General features: G+C 45.5%; 2 protein-coding genes across 4 annotated transcripts in view; both read right to left on the bottom strand.

The window, feature by feature from the left end:
• The window catches only part of VPS35L (VPS35 endosomal protein sorting factor like), a 129,782-nt gene extending 116,746 nt beyond the window's left edge, over window positions 1-13,036 (bottom strand). Inside the window, exons 1-3 of one of the 3 annotated variants that reach the window (XM_079943845.1) lie at window positions 12,744-13,036; window positions 4,263-4,362; window positions 1,605-1,772 (exon numbers count right to left, since the gene is read on the bottom strand). In XM_079943845.1, the coding sequence (XP_079799971.1) occupies window positions 1,605-1,649 (45 nt within the window). In that variant the 5' untranslated portion in view covers window positions 1,650-1,772; window positions 4,263-4,362; window positions 12,744-13,036. Of the gene's footprint in view, window positions 1-1,604; window positions 1,786-4,262; window positions 4,363-12,262; window positions 12,697-12,743 lie in introns of those variants that run through there. The other 2 variants (XM_079943844.1, XM_079943846.1) reach the window with 2 other exon arrangements.
• On the bottom strand, window positions 9,143-9,977 carry LOC307197906 (charged multivesicular body protein 4b-like; the record flags this gene model as incomplete). The annotated part of the gene is made up of 1 exon (XM_079944424.1): window positions 9,143-9,977. One exon carries the CDS (start codon window positions 9,975-9,977, stop codon window positions 9,318-9,320), a length of 660 nt encoding a protein of 219 aa, XP_079800550.1. The 3' UTR covers window positions 9,143-9,317.
• Window positions 13,037-14,354: the final 1,318 nt, after the last annotated feature.

The raw sequence follows: 14,354 nt of genomic DNA, 5'->3' as shown, positions 1-14,354 counted from the left end.
AGTCCGCCTGTGCCCCGGTCCGGGAAGATCCCACATGCCGCGGAGCGGCTGGGCCCGTGAGCCATGGCTGCTGAGCCTGCGCGTCCGGAGCCTGTGCTCCGCAACAGGAGAGGCCACAGCAGTGAGAGGCCCGCGTACCGCAAGAAAAATAAATAAATAAAAATAAAATAATATAAAATAAAATAAAATGACTGATAGTAGCCAGGTTGGCAAGGATGCAGGGCACAGGCACTCCAAAATACTGCTATGCTGATGGGAGTGTAAATTGGTGAACCCTTTCTGGAGAACAATCTGGCAGTAACCATCAAAACCTTATGTATATGGGGACTTCCCTGGCGGTCCAGTGATAAGAGACTTTGCCTTCCAATGCAGGGGGTGTGGGTGTGATCCCTGGTCGGGGAGCTAGGATCCCACGCCTCAGGACCAAAACACCAAAGCATAGAACAGAAGCAATATTGTAACAAATTCAATAAAGACTTTGAAAATGGTCCACATAAAAAAAAAAACTTTATGTATATGTTACCTTAACCCAGTAATGAACTCCTAGGAAGTTACCCTGCAGAAATCCTTGCACATAGGCACCAAGATCTATGTATGTTCAAGGACAAATGCGCCACTGCCTATACCAACAAACACCACACACGGTCTATGTGTCCATCATGGCAATTTAAATCATGTCCCTGGGAATTCCCTGGCGGTCCAGTGGTTAGGACTCTGGGCTTTCACTGCCAAGGACCCGAGTTCAATCCCTGGTCGGGGAACTAAGATTCCCACAAGCCGAGCAGTGCAGCCAAAAAAAAAACCCCAAATCATGTCCTGTTCCTTACCATACAATGCAGCTGTTCAAAATAAGAAGGTTGTTCTCTAAGTACTAATATAGAAAGTTCTCCAAGACATACTGTCAAGTTAAAAAAAAAAAAAGTATACACGTTAAAAAAAAAAAAAAAAGTAAATAGCTGTGTGCAATGCCAGCAAAGAATGATGGTGGATTCTGAAGTCAGACTGCCCAGGCTTGAATTCCAGCTTGCATGTCAGTTAACATCTCTGCTCCTCTGTGTGGACCTCTTTCAATGAAGCTTAGGCAGTATGAGAACTACACTTGGAATGCACCTGGAAAATACCTGCTACGCAGTTAGCTGATACTCTTATGACTGCTGTTGTTGTTACTTATATGTGAGTATGTATGTAAATGTTCAGAAATTGTTGTCATAAATATCTATGAAAATACAAAGAAAAAGTTGAAGAATATACATTACACTGATAACACCAATGCCCTCCAGAGTGCAGAACAGAATGAGAGCTGGTCAGCTGGACTCCTCTGTAATGTTTGATCTTTTACATGAAAAATTAGTAAATTAGTTATGTGATTACATAAAAATAAATCCAAAATAAAGGGTATGAAAAGAGTGAAATGAAAATAAAGAATTTTAAAATGCTTTAAAACGAAAGAAGAAGAAGAAGCAGTTTCCAGGATCTACATGCTATGCAGTGTCACTGAGTCTGGATTATTTGAATTGTTACAACCCGAGTGCACTGCGTATTACTTGTTCGATGAAAATCCCCAACCCTGCACCCACAGGACTGACCATAGCTAGGAGCATTACCGTGGTAGCCGCCAGGGCTGCAGGGTCAGCAGAGGCCGCAAACATGGAGAGGGGGTCGGTCCCATCCAGGACGCTGCTCAGTGGGTCCACCACGGAGCTGGAGGATGAAGAGGACGTGGAAGAAGTGCTTCCTTTCCGGCTCACTTTCTTTGTCTTTGACTCTGTGACCTGTGGGGAAAATCTGTGGAGGTAAAATGGTAGTCTCCTATGACTTTTCCCAATGAAACACGCAAATGGGTTTTCCCTTGTTCCGTTACAAACTGACCATTCCTTTGCAGCAGGGACACTTATTTTTGTGACAAACTGACATGACTCGGAATCCCAGCTGTCGAGGAAGGGAAGGTGAGAAATTGGGGTTAGAAAGGGAGAGACAGGGTCTTTGAGATTTAGAAGGTGATGCTATAAGTGAATTCTTACAGGGCCTTCTTACTCAAAGTGTGGTCTCTGGACAAGCCGCGTGCACATCACCTGCCAGCTCATAAATCTGTAGACCCCCGAGCCCCACCCCGGACCCAGTGCAGCAGAATTTGCATCTTGCAGCAATGGTCTAGGTGGGGTAACGAACCAGCATACGGAAGATCCCAGAGTCGTCATTCTCGAAGACGGTCTCAGTGGCTCTGCGCGGCCAGCTCATCATCACAGTGAGCGCCCAACTCCTCCCTTTCAGGAGAACTGTGTATGTGTTAAGAAGCAGGCGGGGGTGTTGGGGTGTGAAGCCATGTTCTTGTTCCACTGCCCCCAACCCTCCCCAACTTCAGAGGACCAGACCGTGGTGAACCCCTGAGCCGAGAGGATCCAACCAGACCCAGAGTCTGTCTGCTGAAGGTTTAGGATCAACATCCAGAAGGGCTAGTTAGGCTCCACTCCTTTTTAAATGAGCAGGCTATAAAAACCCGGAACAATTCTTCAGAGAGAGAGAGGCTGTAACAGCATGAAGGAGAGAGGGCGTCGGATAAAAGAGAATTTGGCCTCTGTCCCCGGTTCCTGGAAAGGAGACTCCAAGTCCCTGGAGCATCAGTCATTCATGAGCCCCTCGATCACACCTGAGTTTATGCTGATGCGAGGATGCTGAAAGACCAAACATGTGATTAGAGGGCTCGGACTTTCAGCCAGGCGATAACCCTCACTGTAGAATATAACAGATCTGTCTAAAGGTTTACTATGATAAAAAATTTTCAGGCTAATTCACCACAGATGGACAATAAACCTATCAAAAGATGAAAGAGATCTCACTTCAGCAGAGGGGAGGGAAGCTGGAGATCAAATTCAATCATGTGGCCAAGGAATCAATCCATCATGTGTGTCATAAAACCCCAATAAAAAGTTTGGACCCCAAAGCTCAGTGGAGGTTCCCAGTTGAACACATGATGCGCTGGGAGGTGATGCACACCCTGACTCCACAGGCAGAGGACAAGGAAGCTCTGCATTTGGGACCCTCCCCCTTGCCCTATATGTCTCTTAATTTGGCTGGTCCTCATGTGCATCCTTTATAATAAAAATATAAGCATAAGTATTTCACTTTTCTGAGTTTTGTGAGTTGTTCTAGTAAATTATCAAACCTGAGGGAGGTCGCCGGAAACCCTTAGATTTGTAGCCAGTTGGTCAGAAGTGCAGGTGGCCTGGGGACCCCCAAGTTTACAGCTGGAGTCTGAAGCTAGGGCAGTTTTATTGAAGACCATGCCCTACACCTGTGGAGTCTGACCCTAACCCTAGGTAACTTGAAGTGCCTCCCACTGGTGCATGTCTGTTGTTCCTGTCTGCCTGGCCTCCATTCCTCCATCTCCCAGCCTCAACAGTCCACATTTTCTTTGGGAAGGCAGCCTTGCCTGACTTTCAGCTCTTAAAGGCCTGGTGGAGTGAACTCTGCTCCTGGCTCCCAGGGTGGGCAGGAGCCCCAACCCAACCAATCAGCATATTCTACACCCCAGTCACCAGGGTTGATTCAGGGAAGGACACATAACCCAACTGGGCAAACAGAAAATGCAGAGAAGACACTCTCCCTGCTGTTGGGTTTGAGTTCCTGAGATTGGAACCAACTCACTGGTGGGTCAGCCGCAGCCACTCGAGCCCGTGGGGATTTGAGGGGCCCTGGGAGACTGAAGCTTGGTCTTGTGACCTCCTGCTTTATGTAATCACCTGTGTGTTCTCAGGTTCTCTGCCATTCAGAAACGTCACGTCCTCAGTGTCTAGTGGCATCTGTCAACCTCATCCCACCCATGATGACAACCACGTAGCTTCTATTACTTGTTGATAAAAAAGTGCTAACTCAGATGAGACAATCTATGACTCTTGCTTGCCTTTTGTTTTGTTTTTTAAATAAACTCACAGATAGACTAAGATGCTATTCAGGACAGCACCTTATATTAGTAATTAGAGTGATCTTAATATTCCAAATCAGCAAATTAAGAAGTATTTTGTTTACACCTCCAAATCAGGAACAAAGGCATCCCATATGCACGATCACCTCACTAATATGAGAAAGGGAATAAAAATGATGGTGGGTGAGACCAACAGCACAAAAAAAATGGGGCAGAGAACAAACTGGTTGATTTAAATATGCAAAAGCACCTACCACTGGCAAAATGAGAAAGACCCAGGAATACTGTCTATAATTTTATGGAATAAGAATGTCACAGAGGGACCCTCGACAAAACTTACAGTTATGGGTTTCAGTGGGTGATAGTCCCCAAATTCCAGTGGTACAGCCTCCAACCGGCATGATGCAAACTCAGCCTTGTAGTTCCTGTTCCTGGAATGCCTGGTAAACAGCAAAACCCAGAAACCAATTAGTTGGAGATGCATACACACTAACAACTTCTTGCTGAGACTTCCTCATCGATGAGACAGTTTACAGTGGAACAGTATTTTTACCAAGACCAATAAGAAGTGGTAAATTAAAAAAAACATTTTTTTTTAAATCAGTTTGAAGGTATAAGGAGCTGCCGAGGCAAACAAGACCTGCGAGGACAGACGCCAGAACAAAGGGAAGCTCACTGAAGTGAAGCCAACTTTCTTGCCCAGCTATCTCTCACAGAGCATTTTGATGCTTGGCATGGGACAAGAGCCAGGCAGAGGGCAGCTGCTAGGGTGCAGAGTAGCCAAAGAAGCTTTAAGGAAAACTCACAGGGCTGTAGAGATAAACTAGGGTTCAGGGCTATGGAGACAGCCAGGGCTTGAAGGAAGAGATTCTGAAGAGAAGGCAGTGCAGAGAAGTGAGAGATTCGGTCCTGGTTTCCCCTCAAAGTATTCTCCAATTACGCTGTGGAAGAGCAAGAGGAATAAGCCAAGTAGATGAAGAGCAGAGAGTTTTCATCAGTCTTGCGGAGGTTTAACAAGTGAAGGGATTAGTGAGAAGGAACATAAAAGGGGAGAGATCACCCACATTGAAGCATGGAGAGGAAAAAAGATGAAAAGCACAGAAGAGTGCATAAGAGACATGAAGAAAGGTCTAACACACATACGATCTGAATTCCAAAGAAGAGAGGAGGAACAGGCAGAGCAGTATTTGAAGAGATAATAGCTAAAAATTTTCCCCAACTAAAGAAAGACACTGATTCGCAGATTCAAGAAACGCTTGTGCCCCAAGCAAGACCAGTACAAAAACAAAACAAAAAACAACCATACTTAGGGCCTTCATAGTAAAATGGCTGAAAACGAAAAAGAGAGGATTTCTTAAAAGGAATAAAGATATGTTATTTTCAAAGGACAACAGTAAAGATTATTATCTCAGCACAGAAATGAGAGCCACAAGACAAAGGAATGATACCTTTAAAGTACTGTAGGAAAATAATTCCCAACCAAGAATTCTAGACCTAGTGAAACCACTCTGTGAACATTAGGGCAAAAGAAAGAAGTTTCCAGTCAAAGAAAAAGGAGAACAGCAGCAGCAGAACCACACCTTAATTTTTTTTTAAATGCTGAAAGTAGAAGGAAAATGATCCCAGCGGAAAGCAAAAAATATATGCTAACATGTATATATACATATATATATGCGCATATATGTGTACATATGCATATATACTAGATATATACTAAAGAACATACAAAGATAAAGGTGTAGGTAAAACTAAATATTGACTTCTTACGGTGTTTAAAATATATATAGAATTAAAAGGCATGAGAACTAGAACATAAAAGGCAGGAGAGGTGCTACGATCTGAATGTGTGTCTCCCTAAAATTCACAGGTTGAAATCCTAACCCACAAAAGGTATTAGTAGGTGGAGCCTTTGAGAGGTGCTTACATCTTGAGGGTACGGCCCTCATGAATGGGATTAGTACCCTTATAAAAGAGGCTCCAGAGAGCTCCCTAGCCCCTTCCACCATGTGAAGACACAGTGAGAAGGTGCTGGCTGAGAGCCAGGAAGAGTGCCTTCGCCTGACCATGCTGCTGCCATGATCCTGGAGTTCCAGCCTCCAGAACTGTGAGAAATTAAATTTTGTTGTTGATAAGTAAACCAGTCTGGGGGACTTCCCTGGTGGTCCAGTGGGTAAGACTCTGTGCTCCCAATGCAGGGGGCATGGGTTTGATCCCTGGTTGGGGAACTAAGATCCCACATGCCATACAGCACAACCAAAAAAAAAAAAAAAAAAAAAGGAAAACCAGTCTGTGGTATTTCATTACAGCAGCCCAAACGAATTCAGACAGAAAATTGGTACCCGGAGCGGAGTGCTAGTATAACAAATATGGAAGCAGCTTTGGAACTGGATAATGGGTAGAGGCTGGAAGAGTTCTGAAGGATGTGCTAGAAATTGTGAGGGCTCAGAAAGAAGAGAGGAAAGCTGCAGAGAAAGCCTCAACCTCCTTAGAGAACACCTAAGTGGGGGTAAACAGAATGTTGGTAGAACCGCAGAAGGTAAAGGTCATTCTGATGAGGCCTCATACAGAAGGAGGAACACGCTTTTGGACAGTGGAGGCAAGCAATCCTTGTTATAAAGTAGCGAAGAGCCTGGCTGAATTAGTCCGTGTCCTGGTGTTTTGTGGAAGGCAGAACTTGTGAGCCATGAAATTTGGATATTTGGCTGAAGAAATTTCTAAACAAAGTGTTGAAGGTGCAGCTTGGCTTCTCTTGAATGCTTACAGTAAAATTCAAGAAGAGAGGAATGACTTAAAGTCAAAATGGCTGACCAAACGGCAAACAGGCCTAAAAACCTGGAAAACTCTGTTTCAAAGAGCACAGGAAGCTGGCCCCTTTGTTTCCTTGGCCTCCAGATGCCTTGAATTCATCCCTTCCACGCCCCCCCCATTCCCACCCCCATTCTCAGCTCCTTGACTTCATTAATATGTGTATGAACCCCAAATCTAACTGTGCCTTGCAATTAATCAGCTTTACTCAATAAACCCCACCTACTCAGACATCTAACACAGTACAAAAGAACTGAGAGCCCATGTAATTTCGCTTCCATCCCTTTCTAAATAAATTTCGCTTCGAGTGTAGGAAAGGAGAAAAGCTAGTGAACAATATAGACCGGCCTCCACTTGTTTTTTGTTTTTAAAGGAAAACCCCTACCACAATACACTGCCTAGTCCCTTTGGGTTACATTTACTAAATATATACTGTCTTCATCTTCCAAAAATATTTCAGTTGAATTCATTTATGAAATATTCTTCCCAACTCCTTTTAATACGCCACCCGCCAATCCTTGATTTATAAAACAAACAAAACCCCAAAGAATAAATTGGAAATCTAGTCATCAACAGCCATAATGGAGTTTAAAAAATCAACTTATACTTTTCCTCCTTTCAGATCACTCTTAACTTTATCAATAGAATTTTGAAAAGTTAATTTAATAGAATGAGTAGAAATGTAATCTGACCTGAAATTCAACTGCAAATGTGTTGTTCGTCGCCATAATAATTATTAACGAATCAACAGCTAAAAAAAGGATAGTATCAAAAGAGCAGTATGACTTGATACACAACAACCGAGTATCAGTTCTCATTTGTTATGTGCTTATTACTGTTGGGGCCCACAGCGGGCCACCCCCAAATATGGCATAGTGATTATCTTGAATTAAAGTTACTTAAGAAACTTAAGGAAGAGCTGATGTAGAGGGACACTCTGACCCTCCTCTCTGTCTCCCTGAAGGCAGGAAATAAGTCTCCCCTGTGAAAGGTGCCCACTTGCATCTGGAGGTAGAAGGACACCCTTGTCGCCAGAGATGGGGACTCAGGGCCAAGAAGCCTATATAAAAGAACCTTGTTATTTCTTTAATACCACAAGCCTGCTGTTTAGATTCTTCACTAATTAAGCACCCAAAGCCCAACTTTCCTTGTTCTGTCAATTCCTCACAAATTTATTTTGTCTAAAAAGTATAAAAGCTGCCTGTTTCAGCCACTTCTTAGGTCCTGTATCTATGAGACCTCCAGAACATACAAATTAAAATTTGTTTCTTTTTCTCCCATTAATTTACCTTGTGTCAATTTTATTATTGGTCCAGCCACAAGAACTCAAGAGAGTAGGAGGCGGAATTTCCTCTCCCTGACACTATATACCAGGATACAGGACAAGCCCTTTACCTCTATTTCCTATGAGGTAGGTACTATGATTATGCCCATTTCTCAGATGGAGAAGCTGAGGCTGTTGGTAACTTGTGAGAGGTTAGCAAGTGATACAGACAGATGCAAACCGAGGCAGCCTGCCTCTAGGATTCAGTAGTTCTACAGATCATCTATAGGTCAACTTGAGAATTTGAAAAAGCAATTGTCTTTTCTTTTTTTTTTAAGGACTGAGCTTTGAAATGATTTTTTTTTTTAAGTGTGAGGGGAGGGAATTCTTTGGGGAAAAAATACTTGTTCTGGACAAACCTTTAAAAAACAAAAGGGAAGGAAACATTTACACTTGCCGTAAGTCCATGTCAAGTTGCTATTTCGATTTTTCAACCATTTCTTCCATTATTTCCTCAAATTTGCTCTCAGTTCCCTAGTGTTTCCTATAGGTTGAGATGTTAAAAGCGTTTTCTTCAATGCCCGGGTCTTTGGTAAGGCTAACAGTGACCTCTAGTGGGCATTTTCTCAAAAAGCCTTACTCTTCTTCCCGGGAACATAGCTGATAAGCTGGTAAAAAGACCCCCAACTCCCAGCAATGCGAAAGGGTGGTCTGGCTCCTTGGCAGCTGCCACAGAAAAAAGGCCAACATTTCATACCTCCACTCCTAGCTTGGTCTGGCCTCTGGCTACTCCAAGTGTGAGTCACAGATCACCAACAAGAGCATCACCTGGGGAGTACTGAAATACCCCTACAGAATCAGGGTCTGCATTTCTCCAAAATCCCCAGGTGACTGATATGCACATTAAAGGTTGACACTGCCCTATTTTTAAATTATTTACATTGGGTAACATGAATGTGTAGAAATCCTACTACCAGTTACCAAATTAATCTCCTTATACTGGAAATACCGAAATCCAATAACTGCTTTTTAATTCTCAAGTGACTTTTTTTATTTTTTGGATTTGCAAATACAGTTTATTTTACAGAAATTCAACATTATAAACAGCAGGCACCTCCCAGCCCCCCACCCCCCTCCCCCCACCCGTACCACTGGGTGCAGACCATGCTATGCAGAGTGAGCAGTGATGCAGCCCTACTGCTTTGGAGGGAGATTCGAGAGCGATGGAACCTGCCTGCACCACGGCCTGCCTGCCCCACACACGCACGCGCCTGCCCGCCTCGCAGGCCACCAGAGTCTGTCTGGGCCCAGCCCGCGCTGGACCAGTTAAATGGATCCAGCACAGGTCTCTAATTCCTTCATGTCGTCGTCTTCCTCTTCCTTCTTCTTGGTGGGTTTTGACGGTAGGGATATAGAAGGAACATTTGGTAGAGGGACTGTTTCCGGTCCACTGATTTCCAGCAAATTCTTGTCTAGTTCCTCCTGTTCTAGTTCTTCTAATTCTGCCATGAGCTCATCCTCGTCAAACTCTTCTCCAAACCCTACAGGTTTTGAAATAGCTGTTGAAATCTCTTCTGCAAGTTCCTGCTGGTCAGCAATGTCCTGCATTAACTCATCAACTTTATCGATGTCCATGTTGTCGTGGGCAGCCTTCATGGCTTTGGTGGCATAGCCCATGTTCTTGAGCACCTCGGTGTTCGTGTTAGCATTCTCCAGGGCCTCTCGCTGGAACTCGCTGGTTGACAGTGTGCCGTCGATCTGTGCCAGCTGCTTTTCATACCTCTTCTTGCGCTTCAGTGCCTGGAGGGCAGCGCGCTTGTTTTTGGTGCCGTGCTTCTTGGCGGCTGTCAGCTCCTGCTCGATCTTCTTCTCCAGGAATTCCTGTTTCTTACTTAGCATCTCCTCCATGTCCCGAAGCCTCTGGATGGCCGCCTGGGGGGTCGGGCCGCCCTTGCCCTCAAGTGACTTTTTAATTACTAATGACATAATCTGGCCACACAGTTTTTTATCCCCCAATCACAATATACTCCCCCTCCCTAATAGAGTCTTAAAATGATGTAGAAATTCTGACTCCAAAGAATGGTATTTTTAACAGTGCTATGACCGTAGGACTGAACAGGAAATGTAATCCACAGTGCACTGGACATCTCACAGGTGAGGTCAGTAATAACAAAAAGTGTGGGTGAGAAGAGGCATGCTGGGGAGACCCATGACAACACAGCAGGACTCAGGAACCCTGCTACCCAGGAATCTCAGCCCAGGACCTAGACTGTAGGGCCATATGACAATAATGATTAAGATCAGAGGTTTGGGACTTCCCTGGTGGTTCAGTGGTTAAGAATCCGCTTGCCAATGCAGGGGACACGGGTTCGATCCCTGGTCTGGGAAGATCCCACATACCACAGAATAACTAAGCTTGTGCACCATAACTACTGAGCCTGTGCTCTAGAGCCCATGAGCCACAACTACTGAGCCCGTGCACTGCAACTACTGAAGCCCGCGTGCAGCAGCAAAGACCCAACGCAGCCAAAAAAAAAAAAGATCACAGGTTTGAGTTCCAAACCTCAGTACTCCTTGCAGGCTACAAGGCTAAATGAACTGCTTCATCTTTCTGTCTCCACTTTCTTATCTGAAAAATGGGTTTTTTAGGAGATGAGATGTTGCACGTTCAGCACTTAGCACAGTGACTGGCACAAGATAAAGGCTTGATAAATGTCAAATTTAATGACAGAAACACGTTTCTCCTCTGAGGGCCTCCTCAGTCTCCTCATTCATTCCATAAATATTACTCAGCACCTACTATCTGCCAAGCTCCATGCCAGGCTCTGGAGATACAATGATGGTTAAAACTCAGCCCCTTTAACTTAAGAAGCATCAAGTCTATGGGCAAACTGAAAGATGAACACATGCTACCACAGACAGAAGTGTTTAGAGCACAGTCAGACTAGGAACTGTGGAGACCCTAGATGCTAAACGGCTAACAGCACCTCTCTCTGTAAAGTATACCAAAGGTAAAAATGCACTGGGATTAAACAGCATCTTCCTGGATCTTCTGATTACAAAATTCCAGCCAGATAAGTGCATTGAAGCTATATGTTTTGGTATATAAGCCTTAGTGATTTCCTAAAAGGGGTTTTGCATGACTAGGTCAAAGAAAACTCAAGGCAGGTCATATAAGAACTCACTGGCATCCAATCCTGATTTAGCATACCGAGACTTTTGAAGGAAGACTCTTAAAGAGTTAGACATGTGAAGGGAACAAGAGAAAGACCGCTGTTTATCAAGCATAAAATCAGAAGTATGTATCTGATTATTTCTAAGGTCCAGGGCTGTATATTTTTTCATTTGCTCACTCACTCACTCATTCAATGTAAACCACTTTGCATCATTTGCAGAGAAAGATCAGAAAATAATCTCCCTTTCTCACGTGCCCAAATAATTCCACTACTACCATCACATCTTGCTCCGGTTCTTCACACACCCGTAGAAGCAGCTGGAGCCTGAAGCGCCAATCACTCCTAGCTACTCCAGCCACAAGAGGCCGACAGGCCCAGCCGCCTTGGAACGCGCCATTAGCTTCTTCTTGATGACCTCCTATTCATCCTCCAAAACCCAATTTAAGGCTCTTCCTCTCTCAAACCTTCCCCAAGCCGCCAGGTGTGCCTAATCCCAATGCCTTCTTTGGATATCCTTCTATTCAGAAGCTTATCTGCTCCACTAAACTGTCAGCTCCTTGATGCCAAGGAGTACGTCTGAGGGTTGTGTATCGTGAATGCCCAGTGCAGGGCCCTGCACAGAGTAGGATGAATGGCAGCCATTTCACAGATGAGAAAAGCAAGTCTCCTCTAGATGAGCCCAGTCATTCAGAAAACTGCCAGGTCTTCCGAGTCGTCCAGACCAGAGCTGAGCCCACCATTTTCTGCAGCCAGCTCCCCCAGAACCCGCGCCAACTTCTGGGAAAGCGGAGGCCGGGGAACTTGAGCTTTTTTTAGGGAATGAATGGAGAGGGTGGCGTGGAAGGCGCGGGGAGAGGTAGCGGAGGAGGGGACCAAGATCCCACCCGTCCGGCTTCAGGGAGGTCCTCTGAACCCGGGTAGCGGCCGGGGATCTGTGGTCAAGACCACCAGGAGATGGGGTGGGAGACTCCACCAAACCCAACAGAAAGCAGTTCACACACTCCCTCGCAGAGACACACACCGAGACAGAGACAGAATCCCAGAAACCACGAAGGACACCACCTCCCTTAAGCCCAGCCGCCGCTTCCTTCTTACCAAGGAAAGACCGCCATCTTCCCAGTCACATGACCGCTACTTCTGGCACCGCCAGCCCAATTCGCCCTTCCAGACCACGCCCCTCCAGGGGGCCATGTTTGTAAGGGGCGGACGCCCCTCCCCGCAGGGTCAGGGCCGCCATGTTTGTGAGGGGCGGGGCGCCCTCCCGCAAGGCACGGGCCTTGCCGCTCGGGCGGCCATGATTAAGAAGGGCACCGCAGGCCTTGTGGCTGCTGGTGCCGCAGCGCAGACATGATGAGCTGGCACTTGCGGCAGGTGGCCGCCTGGCCAGCCGGCGCCCTCTGGAGGCGGTGAAGAATCCAGACACCTGCGGAGAGAAGACGCTAACCGCGGCTGGGGTGGGAACAGCGTCCAGCCTGCGCGTGCTTTTGCGGCTAATTAGCAGTTTGGCTGGGTAAGCCACGCCCCCTCTGCAAGACACTGCGCCCACCTCCGTGCACCGGGGAATTTAGGCACTTACCGTACCCACCTCCCAGGACTAACAACCTGGGTCTCTAAGGGCTGCCGTAGATCCAAATGGGACTGCTTTCGACTGGAACTAAACTAACTGGAGAAATCGGGGTCAGCATTTCACCCCACTTGGCGAAGCCGTACGTTTCTATGAAGGTGGATGTCCGTTTCCACTACAGAACTTCCGTGCTCTAGTCTAGTTTTCTCTGATTAAAAAAAAAAACACAGGATATTTTACTAAATGGTTGCCATAGTAAGCATGTGTCACGCCCTGTGCTGAGCACTTTGCGTTCACTCTTCATTTACTCCCCACTGCAAACCTGAAATTACGGCAACCGGGATTTGACCTGACTCCAGACCTGACTACTAGTTTAACAGGGGAGATCTAACGGGGGTGACTGTTGGTTAACAGTTGGTTAATCACAAGGCACCTTATCCTCACTTTTTTCCCTTTTTCTTTGAAGTGTCTTTTCTGACAGGAGGAGGTCAGAAAACCACATTCTCAAAAATCTCCTCAGGAAAAGGCAGTAGAACATACCCTAACCCTCTAACGGAATACGCAGTTTATTTAGCACGCTGAGTCCTAGTTTCTTCAGCTGTGAAGTTAGGATAATTCTGACCGAGGTGAAGGGAGATGATTATCAAATGCCCGGCAAATGGTCAGCACTCAGTTGAAGCAGTACATCACTCACTTGGCAGGCTGAAATATCATATTGTAACTTCTGTGACCTTTCTGATTTCAGAGCTTTTCTTTCCAGGGCCACAGACGATGCAGTGTATCATAAAGCAGGGCCTCTCCCGTTTGAATTGCACAGACTCACCCGGGGATCTTAAAGGCAGGTTCTGATTCAGCTCTGGGGCAGGGCCTGGGCTTCTGCATTTCTAACAAGTCCCTGGGTGGCACTGCTGCTGGTCTCTGGATGCAGAAGGGGCTGTGATCGTTGTGGGTGGTGAAGGTGGGGAGGGGCATAGAACACAAGCAGCGGCAGAGCAACAGCGTGCGCTCCTCAGCACATTCGGGCACACCCACTGATTCTGAACTCTTTAATCATGTCAGGTGTGTTACACAGATAATGGAGGTAATCCTGAAACAGGCTGTTGTAAGTTATGTAAAGTGTGAAAGGGGAGTCTTCCCACCATAGGCTGAGAAGCAAAACCACGCTTCTGGTGGCAACTTTGTCAACCACCTCAAGAAACTGCGTTGAAAGCCATAGAGAAACTGACCAAAAGGGAACAGATTAAATAAATAAGTGAAAAGGTAATATTTTACTGTCAAGTATAATTTTGGTTAGACATGGTATTTGTTCTCAGAGCTGTCCTTTAGAACCTAACCGATGTGACTCCACTGCACCATACCCCAATCGGATTTGCTGCATTCCATGACTGAAAGTCTTTTTTTTTTTTAATTTTTATAACCTACATGTATGCCCACTATGGTCTGTTACAGATAGCATTCCAACTTCACTTGCTTATTTTTTTTTTTATAACTATTACTCTTCATTTGGGGGTAGGAGGGGGATTGTGTGTGGTTGTTCATGGGACAGTGACACCTGACAGAAAAAAAGATCTTCATCTCCAGAATGGGTCCTTGTTTTCAGCTCAGTATGAGTAATAAAGAGTT

This window comes from Stenella coeruleoalba, assembly GCF_951394435.1.
Source record: "Stenella coeruleoalba genome assembly, chromosome: 15".
NCBI lineage: Eukaryota > Metazoa > Chordata > Mammalia > Artiodactyla > Delphinidae > Stenella > Stenella coeruleoalba.
The sequence above is the reverse complement of the archived record's forward strand: the minus strand, read 5'-3'. Positions and strand labels throughout refer to the sequence as shown.